The 17,253-nt window shown below is 37.1% G+C and overlaps 2 protein-coding genes across 3 annotated transcripts in view; both read right to left on the bottom strand.

Moving 5' to 3' along the window:
- gem (gemini) overlaps positions 1-1,709 on the bottom strand; it is a 47,792-nt gene extending 46,083 nt beyond the window's left edge. The window contains exon 1 of one of the 2 annotated variants that reach the window (XM_065229067.1): positions 855-1,709. In XM_065229067.1, coding sequence (XP_065085139.1) covers positions 855-1,151 — 297 coding nt within the window. In that variant the 5' untranslated portion in view covers positions 1,152-1,709. The remainder of the gene's footprint in view (positions 1-854) is intronic. The other variant, XM_065229068.1, reaches the window with a different exon arrangement.
- A 20-nt stretch (positions 1,710-1,729) lies between these two features.
- LOC135707286 (probable inactive tRNA-specific adenosine deaminase-like protein 3) overlaps positions 1,730-17,253 on the bottom strand; it is a 32,173-nt gene continuing 16,649 nt past the window's right edge. Inside the window, exon 2 of the mRNA XM_065229089.1 lies at positions 1,730-3,086. Within this exon, the coding sequence (XP_065085161.1) occupies positions 1,745-1,894 (150 nt within the window). The 5' untranslated portion in view covers positions 1,895-3,086 and the 3' untranslated portion in view covers positions 1,730-1,744. The remainder of the gene's footprint in view (positions 3,087-17,253) is intronic.

The raw sequence follows: 17,253 nt of genomic DNA, 5'->3' as shown, positions 1-17,253 counted from the left end.
TCGCCTCTTTATAAATTTAGGCTCTTTAATTAATACCATACTGGACGCCAATACCGAGCGTGGAAAGCTGGATAGCTTTACGGAGCCGTAAATTATATTGTGTTAGAGAGGATACTTTTTTGTTGGAGAAAAGGATCGAAAAATCAAGAAGACAGTTAGATCAGGGAAGATTCTTTGAGCAAATAGATTTTAGGAGAAAACCAGACATTCAAACTTACACCGGAAAAATGCTTTTTTATGGAAATTTTATGTTTAGGAAAATGTTAAACATATAAACGCATAATGCATGCCTTACTTACATTCTCTGTTAATTTTTCGTACGATAATTGTAATGGTAGTTCTTACAACATCCTGTAGTAAATAAGCAACATTTTCCATATTGTTCTTTTCTTAAGACATTTGGGGCTGTTCTGCGAGTTTCTCAAAACGGTTTACGATGTTTAAGAACAGCTTCTTTTAAAGTTTTAATGTATTGACATAAATGACAGAATTTACTGAGACTTCTTTTACACAATTATTTGAAGATCTATTGAATCTTCAAGGAATTTCGACGAACAGATTATGTAATGTGTAGAATCTGTTCGTCGAAATTCCTTGAAGATTCGATTCATTCCGGCTAGGTGCAAATTCAAAAATTATATAGACTTTGGAAGCCCTAAATTAGCGACTGTGAATTTGCTTAATGAAATAGTTGAGAACAGACGTCAAGTTACAGTTGGTACGTAATAGCCAGGAAGAAGAAATTGGGACCGGGATGCGTTCCCAACTTCGTTTTATCTCAAATTTATGAATCATTTCAATATGTACTCCAATCAACGTCAATGTAAGTCTAGGTAAATAGATTTAAAACGCACCTCTTCAAAATCCTGCTGATTTTGCTGTTGATTCGTATGTTGCGGTTGTTGATCTTGCTGCTGTTGCTGTTGTTGATGTGGCTGCTGCTGCTGATGTTGCGGCTGCTGCTGACTATGATAGAAGGAGTTCGCGTATTCCATTTGTTCTTCCTTGCCACACTGATCGCGCCCGCTACTTTGATGATGATGGTGATTGTAGTGCCCGTTGGTGTGATAATAAAACTTTAACGGTTCCGGTGTTTGACAAAGCTGTTCTAATCCACTATTGCATAAATTTGCCAACAACGACACCGCCATTCGTGGTTCTATCTCATCGAATGTTGCCCTGTCGATTAGCGGTACGATGATGTTGCACTGCGATACTTGCAGGAGCCTTGACGGTATTGATGACGCACAACCGTAACAACAACGACTCAAACTTTTGGTTATTTGTTTCTTCGAGATTTGGGAATGAATTTTAATTTCCTCTCAACAATGGAAATATTGATAACTCACTAGCTGTCATAAGTTGGAATTTAATTACTCCAATTTTATATTTATCACACGCGATAACAGGCTCACAGATGGTTCCGCCGAGGTATTGATTATTTTCTAAATTTGTTCAATTGTTTCAGGTGCAACTGACGGATTTGGAAATATCTTCACAGTTTTCTTTTCGACTGTTTAGCAGTTTACATCTTCAAACGATTAGTGCTTGTATTCTGGAGCACCAGTGCTTGTTTCTACTTATATAGATAATATATTAAGAATACACTAACACGTAATATTATAAAAATTTGCACTTTTAAATTTACCTCTTCGGGACTTTTTATCCACATATGATTGAAATAAGTACAAGCACATAAAACTTGACATGCACCAATACTTTGGTTCTTGGTTCAACGAGTCAGTTAGAAAAGCACAAAAAATGAGTTGTACAGCTTCTTAATTCCGGTAGTTTCACGTTGTCGATGGCTTTGCAGTAGAGTGTTTTCGATATCAATCAGCATTTTGTTAACCATGAAAACGACAAATTCCGAATACTTATTTTTCGTCTCCATATGGCACACCAATGGGGCAAAACTTTAAGGAAGACTGTTCGAGAACTTTGTTCAGTAGCAGCTCCACTTTGATAATGATTCTAAATCTGCTTGTTGAAATGTTCTCTGGCGTTTTTCTGAACAACACCTTACGGTTTTCTTCCACGAGACTTGTTTTTCTGTTTCGAATGACTGGTAACTTTGCACTTTAAATTAACACTCGCCTTGGATCAATTTTACCAAATTTTAGCAACAAATTCATAACGATCAGTTTCACCATGTTGGTATGTTGAAGTTTCACTAAGTTGTGTTGAGCGGTTCAAATTTTGGGATAGATTGTATTCACCAGCGACCGACGACGCTCACGCAAAAACCGGCATAACCGGACACTCGGACACGATTTTCTCTTCTTTGTATATTAAGCCCCACCGCTTAGTCGTTAATATAGTATTCGATCGACCTTATACAATCCATAATAGCAGATGATGGCGGTCCTCGCTTCCACACTATCAAATACAGAAGCATAGCTTCGCGCAGTACGCTAACGCACTCAGCATTTTGGGTATGTTATCTCTTCCAGAACACAATACGAAATGTGGAGCTCACTTAGACGGTCACAGTCACTTGCCTCTACAATGGCGTTGCGCACGATCGTTGTCAGTTGGCGCTTAAGCTGTTATACGGAACTCTTATGTCGAGGCACAACTGTGTGACACAGCAATCAACTTATTCTACTTTAAATTAAGATTTATTGAACCAAATAGAGCAGCGCAGCAGCAACAGTAGCTCGGTTTGTCTGGACGCGGACACTTGCTGTATGTGGTTCACTCGCATAGAGCAATAATTTTATTCCATATCAGTTCTAATTTACTGCTCTCGTCCTTTTGTTTGCGTTTATACTTTTCACTTTAATAAATAAACTGCCGTCTTCTCGGCTTGAAACTGCGCCTGCGATAGAAAAAGTCTCTCGATCGTCCACGCGATTGGTTAGCACACAATTCGACACCACTTCTTTCGATAGCAACAGATATTCATATCAATCATTAACAATAACAGCATAAAGCAACAGACGAGGCATGCTTATGAAATCATCCACATGTGACAGGTTGCATCGGACTAGTCGCCTCCCCTCCAGATTGGTGGTAGTAAGGTAACCTTCTTCGGGCAGAATTAGGTCTCTATCCGTATCGCCTAGCCTAACCACGTGAGTGCACTGGAAAGTAAAAACAAAAATGTACGTATGCTGTTAATGAACTTGTAAGTGTTTCAAACACAACCCACAAAACTGACAATGTGTGTGACTTTGCTTGAGGACAGCGAGAATCAGTAAACGTAGTAGGAGATGGACATGATAAAAATGAGCTCAGTATTATCAAAACATACACGCTACAAAACCGAAGCGGACTTCATCGAAGACTTGCAACTATGAATGGTTGATGCTATGTAATGCTTTTTAAAAATGTTGGAAGTGAAATATAACGCTCAGTTTAGTTGGACACGGATTTGATTATGTCTAACGTTCAGAATCATAAGGGTCTAGCTGCGATGATCGATTCTCTTTAGTTAATAACTCTGCTGGATTTACATTTCTCGGTGCATATGATGTTGCTTTTGATAAGTTCGGAGAAATTGTTCTTTGAACTGTGCACGGCGAATGAGAACGACCCAAATTTGAGTTTAGTTCACTCATAATCGCCTTATGTGCAGGAACTCAGCGATGTGTCAATTTGCCTACTGGTTCCCTGTGGAAAACATCAAAAATCGGCCGGAAAATGAGGAAAGTTGACGCAAATTTTACTCAGTCTAGAAGTAGCACCAATAGACTAAGTGAATCTAATCTTTACTTTTCTCATATTCGGGAAGATTTCCTGGAAAACATGAGGTCAATTTACTCATCACTGAGTTGCTCCACTGTATGTCATTTATGAGTTAATTATCGCAGTTAGACCTTTATGATTCTGAACGCTAGACATAATCGAATCCGAGTCCAACTCAACTGATTTTGTTCTCGTTCCACTTTGAGATTAAAAAATGCTCAAGGGAACAGTTCCCAATACGTATCACAAAAAATAACAAACAAGTTATTAACGAAAGAGGAAGTCGACGAAAAGAATCAATCAATGTTAGAACGTAATGCATTGTTCAGCTTGAGGTATTAACGAACGAGAAAATCGTAAAAAGAAAATCGATCAATGCAGATAGGACCTTTCGATTTTGATTTGATTCTGATTTTACGAGACAGAAGGGGATCAATGAAGATAGGACCTTTTGAAATGTTTATCTAGGATTCTCAGTTATCAATCACAAATGAAAATGCTGCTCAAGCGTGTATTGACGTGCTTTCGTAAACCAACGTGAACGCTAATAAACAGATAGGGGAAATAACGGCTGCAGCACGGCTTTACCTCTTATTGTCATGGGGGTAAATTGAGTCTTAAGCGAACCCCACACGTATCAATATATTGATGCGAACGGGAATTATTGATAATAATATTGATGATGTGAATACAGAAATGATGTATTGACGTCAATATAGAATGTATTGCGATAAAATCAATCATGTAGGGTCCACATTAGAGTGTTCATTTTTTGCAAAATAATGCTCTGGAACAGAATATGATGTACCTTCATGCAAAAAATCAGCGCTCAAGGGCTTCATTTGGCTTCATTTACCCCCTGACGACAATAGGTAACGAAGTGCCGAAGCTGTCAATGGGTTGATTTCGATGGAGATTGTTATTCGACCACGATTGGATGCAACATTTTTTTTTAACTTCAAGGTGGAGTCTCAATGTTTTGTTTTCAACACTTTATTTGTTCTAAATTCAAATAAATATACATTCATGTTTTAACCTAGGTGCTCCAGCTACAAGCTCATCTGTTAGGATCTATATCTAAGTATGTTTAAATTGTTTCTGCCCTAGCAATTTAGTTTTAAAAACAGGTTTTTAACAACGCTAACGCTAACGCAATTTAGTTTTAATAACAGGTTTTCTAGTACAAATAATGGTCATTTTAAAACTAAAAACTTAAACTAACTCTAACTATAAAGGGAATTGATCGTTGCAATTGAAGATTGTAGCGATGTTTGCCTGAAATTATTAATTATTTTGTTGGACATCTGTTCTAATGTCTCAACATTCAAAAGTACGTGTTCCTCAGTAGTACTGTACCAGGGAGGCAGCATCAAAATTATCTTCAGAACTTTGTTCTGAATCCTTTGTACAGCTTTTCCTGGTAGTGCAACAATTAGACCATATGGGCACAGCGTAAAGCATGGCCGGTCTAAAGATTTGTTTAAATATTAGAAGTTTATTACCTATTCAGGTAAAGTTTGGATTTCCTGTTCATAAGAGGAAACAAACATGTTATATATCAAGACCAACAATTGAATAGATCTCAACTCCATTTTGTAAACAAACCTTGTAAGGCCATTTTCTCGCGAACCGAAACCTACAATAGAGGAAAATTTCCCCTACCTGTTCATTTTGTTGGTTTGCGTTGACGGACTTCGGTTCGCGACAGAATGCCCTAACAAGGTTTGTTTACAAAATAGAGTTGATGCGTTTTTAACTGTTGGTCTTGATATGTGATACATTTGGCTTGGATGCCTTATATGTGATCTTTAAAAGTTAATTTTTGGTCAAGTACTAGTCCACGATATTTCACTTGACTTAACCAAGCAATTGGAACTCCGTTAGATGGATTCCTAATCGATACCAAAATTTGGTGTAGATCAGCCTGACAAGAGGTAAAATACAACTAACCAAAATGCAAATAACAATACATTATATTTGCATGTTGCAGCGTTTGGTATGGCAATGGGAGCGCAAGTCAATCCAAAGCCGAGGTTAAGGGAAGGGTAATGGCTGAGTAGTCTATGCGGACCACTTGAACGCCATGGGAAAAGGAAGGTATTGAAGAGGTCGGTTATTGGGGGGTTTTGAGGAAATGACACATAGTACTAGATTTGTTCTGCAAAATGTAAAGAAACCGATTCATCCTTTCACATATATACCAAATTGATATTTTAAAGCAACCATCAAAATAAACAGACAATATATGAAAAAGCTAGTTGCCAGTTGCTTTAAAAGATAGTTGCCTCCTTAGGCGGACCCCCCGTATACTAACTCTTTTGTTAATTTACTTAATGTTATTAGGCTGTCTAAATTTTCTTATTTAAGTTCGTTTGATGATTATGATACCTCATTAGCCTAATTTAATAAATAATTGAAATCTCTAATCTACCTAATCAATCATAACCCATGCTTTATTAAGTACCTGTACTTGTGCATGTAATTTAAAATTTAACGTGTTTCAAGTTGATTTTGACTTTGAGCTATATTTATGATATATTGGGTTCGTCCCAAGTGACACCTTCAAGTAACTAAAATGCTTCACTTTGAAGTTAGTTTCCTAGCTGATTTTTAAATTATATAGGGTATATGCTCTAACTACGCTCACATGTTTCATTTGTCGTCCCACAAAACTACGTTTGGATATGTCACAATAGAAGCACGCCACAGTGGAAATCTCGAGCCATAGTTTAAACACTTATCCCAAACAAAAATGAAGCATATATGAATAAGATTAGTTACAATACCATGTACACAAATGGTGTTTAACATTGTTCCCTGAGTAATGCTTCAATGAAAACAACAATGAAAGCTTGTCACGCAAGTAGAAGGACCACTGTTGGGCACTTTCTGAAATATTTCAATAGTATAATTCCCGTGCAAACCCAAATAAATATATCTGTGTAAATATAAATAAAATATGAGTGATTTGCGGAAAAACCCGCCAGTATCGCACCCAACTTCAGTGCCTATACGTAAGCGTAAGGGAGAACAGTCCATAATGCACCCCCAGGGGTAAAATGCCCACTTATAGAAAAACAACGATAACTTTTCCTCAGATGCATTTTCCGGGTAACGGATTGTGTTTGTTTTTAACTGGAGGTTTCACAAATATTTCCTGATCATAAAATCATATATTGACCTACTGATTCCTTTAAAAAATTGCATTTTGTGCAAAACATGACACAGTTGTTAAAATCATCGACTGCAAATTAAGCTTTTAACAGCATATATCGCAAAATAATGATACTTATTCACTTTTCGTATATCTTTTATATGTTTTACTTCATGAATCATAGTTTAACACTCTATTGAGACCTTATTTCTGATGTAACATAAAGGAATAATCATTTGAAATACCTCATGCCTTTGCATGATCTACTTTCAGGGGTTAGGTCATAGCCAGGTTTCGAGCTAGGGAGGGGCGAAAAAAAGTTACTGTGGAAAGTTTGGCCGAATGCCATTTCACCGAAAGCCTTTGTGTTGCTGAGTTTAGGGGGGGGCAGTTGCCCTCCTCTGCCCCCCTCTGGCTACGCCTATGGGTTATGGTTTGTCTATCATGCGGTGCATTTTACCCCAATGTTGTGGTGAGTTTTGGCCATTGTTGTCGTGCGTCTTGCCCCAATGTTGTGATGCATATTGCACCATGAATCAGCCGTTTTCCCCGCTATCATTTTAGAACCGATTTATAAAATACCTTGAATATCATGAAATATCATCGTTTTGTAGTTCGAAATCACTCGATCTTCGTAGAAAACATGGTAATGAACCATACACCATTATTTCTCCTTGATTTTAGCTTCCAAACGCCAGCAATTGATGGTTTTGCTTAAACGGTGCGTTTTGCACCATCCTACCCTACTACGACGCGGCTCTTAACAAAAGGAGTTACAGGTGTGATAAAGGGCGAACACGAAATTATTGCGACACATTCAACAGGGCATAACTTTTTTACCATTGGGTAAAAATCAACCAAATTTTGCACACTTTCTCATTGATGTGTATTGTGTACATGCTGTCAAACTCGAAGTCGTGTTTTTCGATTCAACGAAAATGGAGGTGAACCAACGCGAGTTGAGAGAACAAATTCTTTCCAAACACCTGGAATTTCCTGACCTGTCGCACCGGCAGTTGGGAAAAATGTTGAACATTCACCATTCAACCGTCTCCAGCGTGTTGAAGCGGTTCCAGGAGCGGTTGACGTTGGACCACGGCAAAGGAGCTGGAAGAAAACCGGGACCGGAGAACAAAAAGACGGAGGGAAAGGTGAAGCGGATGATTAAAGCAAATCCCAACGTCTCAAGCCGTGATTTGGCTAAAAAGATCGGCATGTCGCAGAGCTACGTCCAGAATGCAAAGAAGAGAGCTGGACTACATACATACAAGGTACAGAACTTCCCAAACCGCGATGAGCGGCAACACTCGACGGCTAAAACTCGGGCACGGATGCTCTACGAGAAGATGCTGACAAAATATGGCTGCTGTGTGATGGACGACGAAACGTATATAAAAGCCGATTTTAAGCAAATTCCGGGGTTGGAGTTTTTCACCGGCAAGAACAAGTTCGATGTGGACGACAAATTTAAGAAGAAGAAAATGTCGAAGTTCGCCTCCAAATATCTCATTTGGCAGGCCATCTGCTCTTGCGGACTGAGGAGTGAGCCTTTCGTGACAAAAGGCACAGTAAATGGCGAGATCTACAAATCTGAGTGCCTCGAGAAGCGCCTTTTGCCGTTCTTGCAGCAGCACGACGAAGCTCCGCTATTTTGGCCAGATTTGGCATCATGCCACTATTCTAAAAGTGTCCTGGAGTGGTATGAGGCCAATTCTGTCCATTTTGTTCCAAAGGACATGAATCCGCCAAACTGTCCGGAGCTGCGCCCGGTGGAGCAGTACTGGGCAATAATGAAGCGGGAACTTCGGAAGAGCAAGAAGACAGTCAAAGACGAGAAGGACATGTTAAGAAAATGGAAAAAAAACTGAGAAACTTGTACCGGATGACACTGTAAAGACTTTGATGGAGGGCATCAAGCGAAAATGCGTTCAATTTTACACTCAAGGCTCCATCGATTAACTTTTCTTTTGATTTTTGAAGTAAATATATGTATAAAACTACCCTAAAATTTTGGTTTGATTCTAAATATTATAAGAAAATTGGCATGACATTTTCGGTGTCGCAATAATTTCGTGTTCGCCCTTTAATATCACTTCAGGCTAGAACTTTGGTTCTCTCATGCAATGGTTCATCAGAGAGGGGAAGCTCAGTAATCCTCATTGCATGCTCATGACCTGATGGAGAGTCGCGAAGAGAGAAAAATGGAACGTCAAATGCAGCCAGACGGCTGCTGCCACGAACTGTCATTTGGAGCCAAGCAATTTTATGATGCTTTTCTGACAAACTGTCGTTTCCAGCTATTTTATTCAACGGGACACCGTTTCTTTTTAATACATTAAAAAAACACACAAATCAATATTGAAAGATACCATTAGCCAAGGTTTTGTCAAAGCATCTAGTGGCATAGTAAAAAACAGAAAAGTACAGTTTCTCACTGCACACTGAACAATCTCAAACAATCACTACACGCTCAAAGCAAAACACGCTATTTTGATTTGATTTCAACGGCACAAATTTTCATGACAAGAAGAACAAGTATACAATGAATTCTCGATGAACATTTCAAATGGTCCTATCTGCTTTGATCGATTCTCTTCATCGAATTTCTCTTTCGTTAATAACTCAGCTGCAAAACCTTTCCCTGTTGTATTTGACGTTTTGGACGCTAGATAAGAACCTCCTTTATCAAACTATGTGGTAGAATTAGCGCGAAATCTGCCACGGCATGAGCCAACGATTCTGGACCTAAACCAACCGTCTCCAACGCTCCACTATGAAGTATGGGCCTAATCTTATGCCCACCAACGTCCAGGTTAAAAACTAGCCAAGGGGAGGGAATAACAATACATTATATTTGCATACCAAAATAATATCTGTGTCGGGGGGCACGCACTAGTCTTTCAATACTACGCAGCCTGCTACCAAGTATTTAAAATCTTACCATTACTGCATTCATTACTTTAAATACACTCTTAATTTCATTGAATACTTTAATTACTAACAAAATTAGATATTTTAATTACTTTCAATACATTTTAATTATTGGTGTTACGTGCAAGCCTCTTGTATGCAAGTGAGCCACTGCGATAACCAACGTCTCGCATATGACCGCGGTGACGTATAGATGACAGCCATGTCATGTCATGAAGATGTAGCGACGACAGACTGATGATTAGGTGATAGGATAATAGAAGTTTACATTTCGTAAAGAATGAATGATATTCCACGATTAGTTATTTGTAAGATTTTGTCTATATTTATACTTTACTTAAAATTAACTTAATTATTGGAATTGCAGTATTTATACTGCTAAAAATAATATTTGTTCGCTTAAAATTTAACGGAGACGTGGATTTGAATTACAACTATTGTTCTTAAAAGTAACCTAATAAAAATTGCAGCTTGAGCAACAACTACTACAAGCACAAAAAAAAAGAGTTTTGCTGCAAGACTCCGAACTAAAGCGAACAATTAGTCATTACATTAATTATCGTTAATTATTTGTTGATTACGTTCAATACCGCTAATAGTATTAAAATTAAAATTATTACTGTCTTCAAAGTATTCTAATTACTACGATGTATTTTAAATATCACGCACTCATACCTGGAGGTGCGCGCCCCTCGATCTGTGTGGTACAGTTTTGGTATTGCATTTGCTTAATTTGGTATAATCTGATATTTTACCTCTTATGTCAGGCTAATCAATACCATTTTTTCGAAGAATTTCAAAAGTCGAAGAATTTCAAAAGTATCATTAATCTCGAAGAATTTCAAAAGGATCATTAAGAAATTTTCTATGTTACCAACTCATGGAAAATCCTCCGAAGTGAAAAGTGAATGATTGTAGTAAAAACATATTTTAGAGTCCACGAGCTTGCAAAAAAACTTAAGATCTGACCTTGAATAGAAAAAAATTGATCTGCCTTGAACTTGGATGGAATTCATGGAGTATTCTTGAGGAATTCCAAGAAGACTAAAAAGTAATTCTGAACACAAATTCAAAGGCTTTGTAAGGAAAGCTTTAATTAAATTCTTTGAATAATGTAAATACAGTTATAACTAGAATCATATATATTGTAATTCTTAAGAGAATTCCAAGGGAATTGAGAGGAAATTTTCTCAAGAATTTCAAAGATTTTCTGATAAGAACTCAAAGAGAATTCAGATGGTAGTTCGCAAAACATCCAAAACTCCACAAAAGCAAGTTAATACCGACAAGAGTTCCAAAGCAATGCTGACAAAAACTTTTATGATATTCTGACATAAATTTCAAGAAATTGATTCGATTCCAAAGGAATTCTAAGAAGAATTTAATAGCTTCGACAGCATCAATAAGAGGTTAATTAGCAGTAGCATTGCGTTTAATTTCATGGAAGTACAAACTCACAACATCTGAGGATAGTGTCATGGGAGTTTTGAGGAGAATTCAACAGAATTAAAAAAAAATATGTATGGACAATTGTCTACGCAGGGGGAGGGGGAGAGGCAAGAATCTCATAAAACTGTCTACGTAGTTAATGAACAACCCCATAATGTCTTGTGAATCACAAGGTGCCGCATACTAACGGCTCCATTATAGGATCAGCTACCCTAGTGTAGTATGATTCCGACACACAAACGTCACACATTTGATCTTATGGTAATTTTTTTTTGCAAAAGGAGTGCAAGCAAGCAAGAAGCAAACAAATAACGCAAAACGTATAGATCCTTTCCAATTGAGGTCAATTGACCGGGGCATAGCACGTTTTTAATTGTGCCGTCGGCTCGTCGATCATCGTTTATTTTATTGCACTTTTTAAATTAAACGGGAGCTCATTGGTCCATCCGAGAGACGTCCCGTATCACATCAAGTTTAGCATATGTCCGAATTCCTTCGTAACAATACTCAAAGTAATCTTGGAGAACGTCTCAACATCTACATCGTACTGGGAAAATAAGCAAAAAATTGTCGTCATCAATACCGGCGAAGACACACATCGTACAGTCACGTGCCAACTATATTGTAGTGGCATACAAATAACTGGTTTCTGGCGGTCAATCATTCGAATAAAGTAAAACGAAAACAGACGTAACGCTCGTTATACTATCCACTAGTGATGCACCGTGCTATTCAGCCAGGTATTAGGTGATAATTAACATTCAGCCAATTCCTACCTAACAAGTGGCCGATAAGGTGTTTGAGTTAAATTTTGAGACTGCAAAGTTTGATATTCGGCTAAATACTATAGCGGCCGATTATTCGGTGCATCACTACTATCCACCGTTCACGCATTAAACCATTCACCATTTTACGGCCAAAATGATAATTAATTTTTAAAGACGCATCGAGAGGCGAATATATTAAACTGCTATGACGCTCAAGTACTACTGCCATCTGTTGCGCAAATTTCCAGTTACAGTGTTGTCAACCGATGGGTTTGTGGACGATGTTTAAAATGAAAAAAATCTTCATTGAATATGCCTGTTTATCTGTGACGTTTCAATTAACGACATTGATAATTTCAATTTTTCAATCACATTCCACGGAATTCCAGCCGTATGCAGTTATTAGTAGAGTATTCGAAAGCGAAACCAAAAACCTGATTTAATGTTACGGTCAACTGATTATGGGCGATCTCAATTTGAAAGCATGGACACAAACTTGATCGCTGGTTGTCATAGTATTAAGCGAGTTGCTAACTTGTTAGAAATTAATGGTAAAACCCTGAATATTGGCAATGATCAAGAATTACTTGAATTTTTGGCACGACCCATTTTCGTAAAATTTTCTTATCTTTTAAATCATTATTCGCTTCCACTCAATGTGCAATGACAAACCGAATGACGATGTATGTGGATGGAAGAATTGTTTTTCCTAATTAGTTTCTTCAAAGTTGCACGCGAGCTTGTTATTATCGATACCGGTTTCAACCTGTAGGAAAGGTTACAAGTTTGTATTAGCTTTTGATGTCCTTCCTTCTCTCACAGGTCATTTTTGATAGCTGGTAGTAGGTGTGAGAACTTAGTCTCATGCTATATAATGACAGAGAAAATCAAGCAAATGTTCAATACCGTGATGGCACCAATTGATCCACTTTTGCACTAAACCCACTGTCAGACAAAAATTTCACGAACTAGCTCTTGATAATTGTTCACTAGTATTTATTAAGTAATGGGAGAGCCTTTTTGGTCAATATATGAGCAAATGAAAAAATGCACCAAATTTATTCGGATTTTACAAAGAATCAAATTATAACCGAAAAATCGTCTGTAACCACAATGACTGCTGTTCCGGATCTATTAAAGCAATTTTGCTATACTTATGTAAAGTTTTATTAGATATGATGATGTTTGCGTCAAATTAGGCTCACACTGTTCCTAATTATCATCAGTCTGAAATATTGAATCCAAAAGGTAGAAAAATCATTTTAAGATCGGTTAGTAACTGGATTAGCTGTACAACCGGGTAAGCTCTACTCATGCATTGAATGGATACTATATCGCAGGGCTGGTAGCGATCACTGCTGTCAAAAATAGTGATTTTAGTGACAATGTTGAAGAAATAAGTGACCAAATAGTGACTTATAGTTGTAAAAATATTAACTCAAAAGTGACCTAAGAGAAGAAAAGTAATCGTTCTGATGGCAAACCAAATAAACGTATAATGTTTAGGACTTATTCAATTAGTATCTCATAAACACTACGATGTACGATATGAACCTTTAAAGCGAAAGATTCAATAGAAAGTGTATGGTCTGCTAACTGCAAAAACCGGGAATCCTTAGGAAATTTTATTTTTCCTTCAAATACCAGGAAGTTTCAGAGAATATAATAATTTTCTTACTAAGGATATTTTAAAGAAAAGAATGAATTTTGAAATTTAATTTTTCTCTTTATTTTCATTCGCACATTGAATTTTATAGATCCACAGTGGATTGTTCTTCAGTAACAAATAAATTTAAAAAAAACAGAGACTAGGGTATGAGTACTTAAGGGGGTTAGGTTTTTGATAAGTCTTTAGTGGGAATGACACTGATGAAGACTGCACATTGTATTCGAAATACGTATCTGCCATGAATAATTAAGTGGAATTGAATGGAAGATAACAACCCAATTTCATTACTTCAGTCTTGAAATATATATATATTTTTTTTGAAACATGCATATTTCCTAGAAATTTTAAATTTGAGTTATTTCTGGACTTAAGAGATATAATACTTTAAGCAGTTTTCAAGAATCTGGAGTCAAATTCCATGCACAGTTTTAAAGGCTTTTTATTATAATTTCTAAGGACCTCATTCCAAGCGAAATCTTTCAGAAAAACATGAAATGCAAGCTGCTTTCAATTCAGTGTTCACTCGGCTGTCGACAAAAGCAGGTCACGCTCGATGTGTGCCACGCGATCGTCTGTTTTCTCGGCAGCAACCATTGTGTGGTCCTCCTCATTGTTCTTCATCAGCAGTTCTTTCGGTCCATGCATCGTCGACTTTGGAAAGCAACCGTTTAGTGATGAGTGTGTGAGTGCTGACCACGTTTAGCGTCCATTGCTGCAATGGACGCGCTCTGAGCCCTGTTGGCGTAACTGCCATACAATGAAACCACTGGAAGCGGCTCCAGTTCTGATGGAGGAGGCTTTTTGGATAGTGGAAGATAAAGTGTTTATTATGTTGTACCTTTTGACTATAGTTTTAAGATGTATTGTATAGTGACCAAGAATCCTCGGCTCGGTAAAGTTAATTTGTTTGAGCCTTATCAAATAAATTAATACACAACAAGCTACTTTCAAGGGGCCTCCCTTAGCTCAAACGGTAAAGGCACAGCTACAAAGCAAGACTATGCTGGAGGTGGCTGGGTTCGATTCCCGGTCCGGTCTAGGAATTTTTCGGGTTGGAAAATTTCTCGATTTCCCTGGACATAGAATCATAGAGGTAACTCTAAGACAAGTAGGTCCCGAAGAAACGTGCTCAACTTTTTGGCTCAGCTCTGGTACTATCTTCGGTCCCAAGCTAATCGATTCACCCCTCGAACTAGAATGGGATACGTTAATCGTTTGCTTGGGACCAATAGGCTAGTCAAGTAGTGAGCCAATTTAAAATCGTTAGTTTCGTATTGATTGTTGATAGAAGTATGATTGGGCTTGCCACACAATTATACCAATGCAAAAATGGTACAGGCATCGAAAGCTCTAAATTAATAACTGTGGAAGTGCATCTAGAACACTAATTTGAGAGCACGCAATAAGCTAATATGCGATATGCAATAAACTTGAAATGCGAAGAAGAAGAAGAAGCTGCTTTCAAGGTAGTTCTGAGAAATTTTAGATTTCATGTGAAGCCTGCTAGTTTTGAGGAGAATTTCACGAAACCCTGAATTTAATTAATGAATTATGAATTTCTGAGGAACACAACTCCAGTTAACTTCAGAGGTAAATTCCAAGGGCATTCTGAGGATAATTTCATAAAGTTGATGGAAGAAAACAAATCCAGGGCATAAGCGCTGGGAAATTTTTTGACAATACTAAAAGGAGGATTACAATTAAATCTGAGAATAACTCCCGGACATCTTCAAATGAATTCGGAAAATAAATTTAGGAGAGTTTGCCAAACAAATTATGAGAAGAAATCAAAGGAATTTGAGAGGAGAAATGGCAATAAATTAGGATTAGGAGACTTTCAATGTGAGTAAAATTCCAAAAGAAGAAGTGAGATTCAAAATGAAATTCGGATAATCTTCCCAAAGGGTTTCTTATTGTGCAGAATTACAAGATAATCAGAGGAAAACTAAAAGAAAATTGAATTCGGAGGATAGCTTCATCGAAATTTCGGGGAATATTTCAATGGAAATCTCCGTTGAATATGGAATGGACTATTCTGTGGTCTTCTGAACTACTTGAAAATTCCCAATTTTTTCCTGTAGTTAATGAAACTGCCTTGAAGTTCTTTTGTAGTTTAAGAAACTAGCCTGATACTCACAATACTTCTCATTAAATTCTTAAACTTCCCTGAACTTTATAGGACTTCCTAAAGTAGAGATGAACTAGCCTAAGGCTAAAAATCTCTTTAATAAAGCCTAAAAAAAACAAGGACTTCCTAAAGTTTCCTTAATTTTTTCTAACGATCATGGATCTCCTCTAAAGGTTTTAAAATTCGCTGAAGTTTTCTAAACTTCTTTAAAACTTATATGACTTCTATAATGTTAACGGAACTGCTCTGAGGTTCTCTGTACTTTTCTGAAAACTTCTCTAGTTCTCATGAAGCTTGTTGTACTGCGCTGAATGTAAATAAACCGTCCTAAAAATATTTAAGCTTCTGTGAACTTCTGAACTTATGCGAAGACCTCAATTAACTTTTTAACGTCCCTGAACTGCCGGTGGAAGCATAACTGTCCCATGTGACATTTTGACTTTTTTTAGGTTATGATGCTTAACGTTATAAATCAATACATATTTTTAAAATATTATATTAAAACATGCTGTTTATCCTAGAAAAATTTAAAAAAATGTGAAGTCGTTTTGTCCCATTGCAAAAATGGACGCATATCTGTCCCACTGCTCCAATTTTTAATATGTATAAGAAATTCTTCAAAAGTTATAGTCTGTTATCCAAATAATACATCGTAAACATATTACAAGATCCAAACGATTACCCAAATGGTAAAATTAATCTTTGAAATATTTGGATGTTTATTTGAACGTCGTAAGCACATTAACACTTTTTTTTTTGAAAATTTAAGCTATCATTCTCAGTTCTGTTGCTATTTACAAACAAATAAACTTTAAATGTACTAATCAACTTGCAACGTCTTGCCCTATTTGTACCTTTTCGTGACCTATATGATAATTTGGCATTGAAAAACTGTAGAGTAAAATGATGAGATTTTTTTTTTAAATAAAAGAAATGCATACAACGGTTTACCTTAAATAACTATCATTCCGATACATTTTGCTTGGACGGAAGACAAACTAAAAATGATGTCCGGAGAACTTCGAGATTTGGGCGTAATTGCTATTTTAAACAAATATATCAATCGCTGATTTCTTGCGAATAAAAGCTCAATCTAGCGAACAAACTATTCCAAATGACAGAGGAATCATTCCTCTACATGAGTGCGTTGTTAGTTTTCTAGGCTGAGTTTTTATTCGCGAGAAATCGGTGATTGAAGTGGTTGTTTACAAAAGCAATTACGCCCAAATCTCAAATCACTCCGGATGTTTCGTCTTTTCCAATAACAGGTACGACAACTGCCAACAGAGAGGCCTTCCTATCTACTTCAATTCAACGAGGAGACACCTTTACCAGAGTACGTTAGCTTCAGTAGAGAACGTATCGTTGGCGATCAGCTGGAGTTGTTTCTTGGAAAACAGTTTGCAGTATTTAACGTCCTCACTGTTGATGTTGCTTGCGTATCCTGGCTCATATCGTCCTTTTT

Source organism: Ochlerotatus camptorhynchus, unplaced genomic scaffold, assembly GCF_037179485.1.
Source record: "Ochlerotatus camptorhynchus isolate MF236.1 unplaced genomic scaffold, CSIRO-AGI_Acam_v1.1 ptg000307l, whole genome shotgun sequence".
NCBI classification, from domain to species: domain Eukaryota; kingdom Metazoa; phylum Arthropoda; class Insecta; order Diptera; family Culicidae; genus Ochlerotatus; species Ochlerotatus camptorhynchus.
This window is presented reverse-complemented; position numbering and strand designations above follow the sequence as displayed.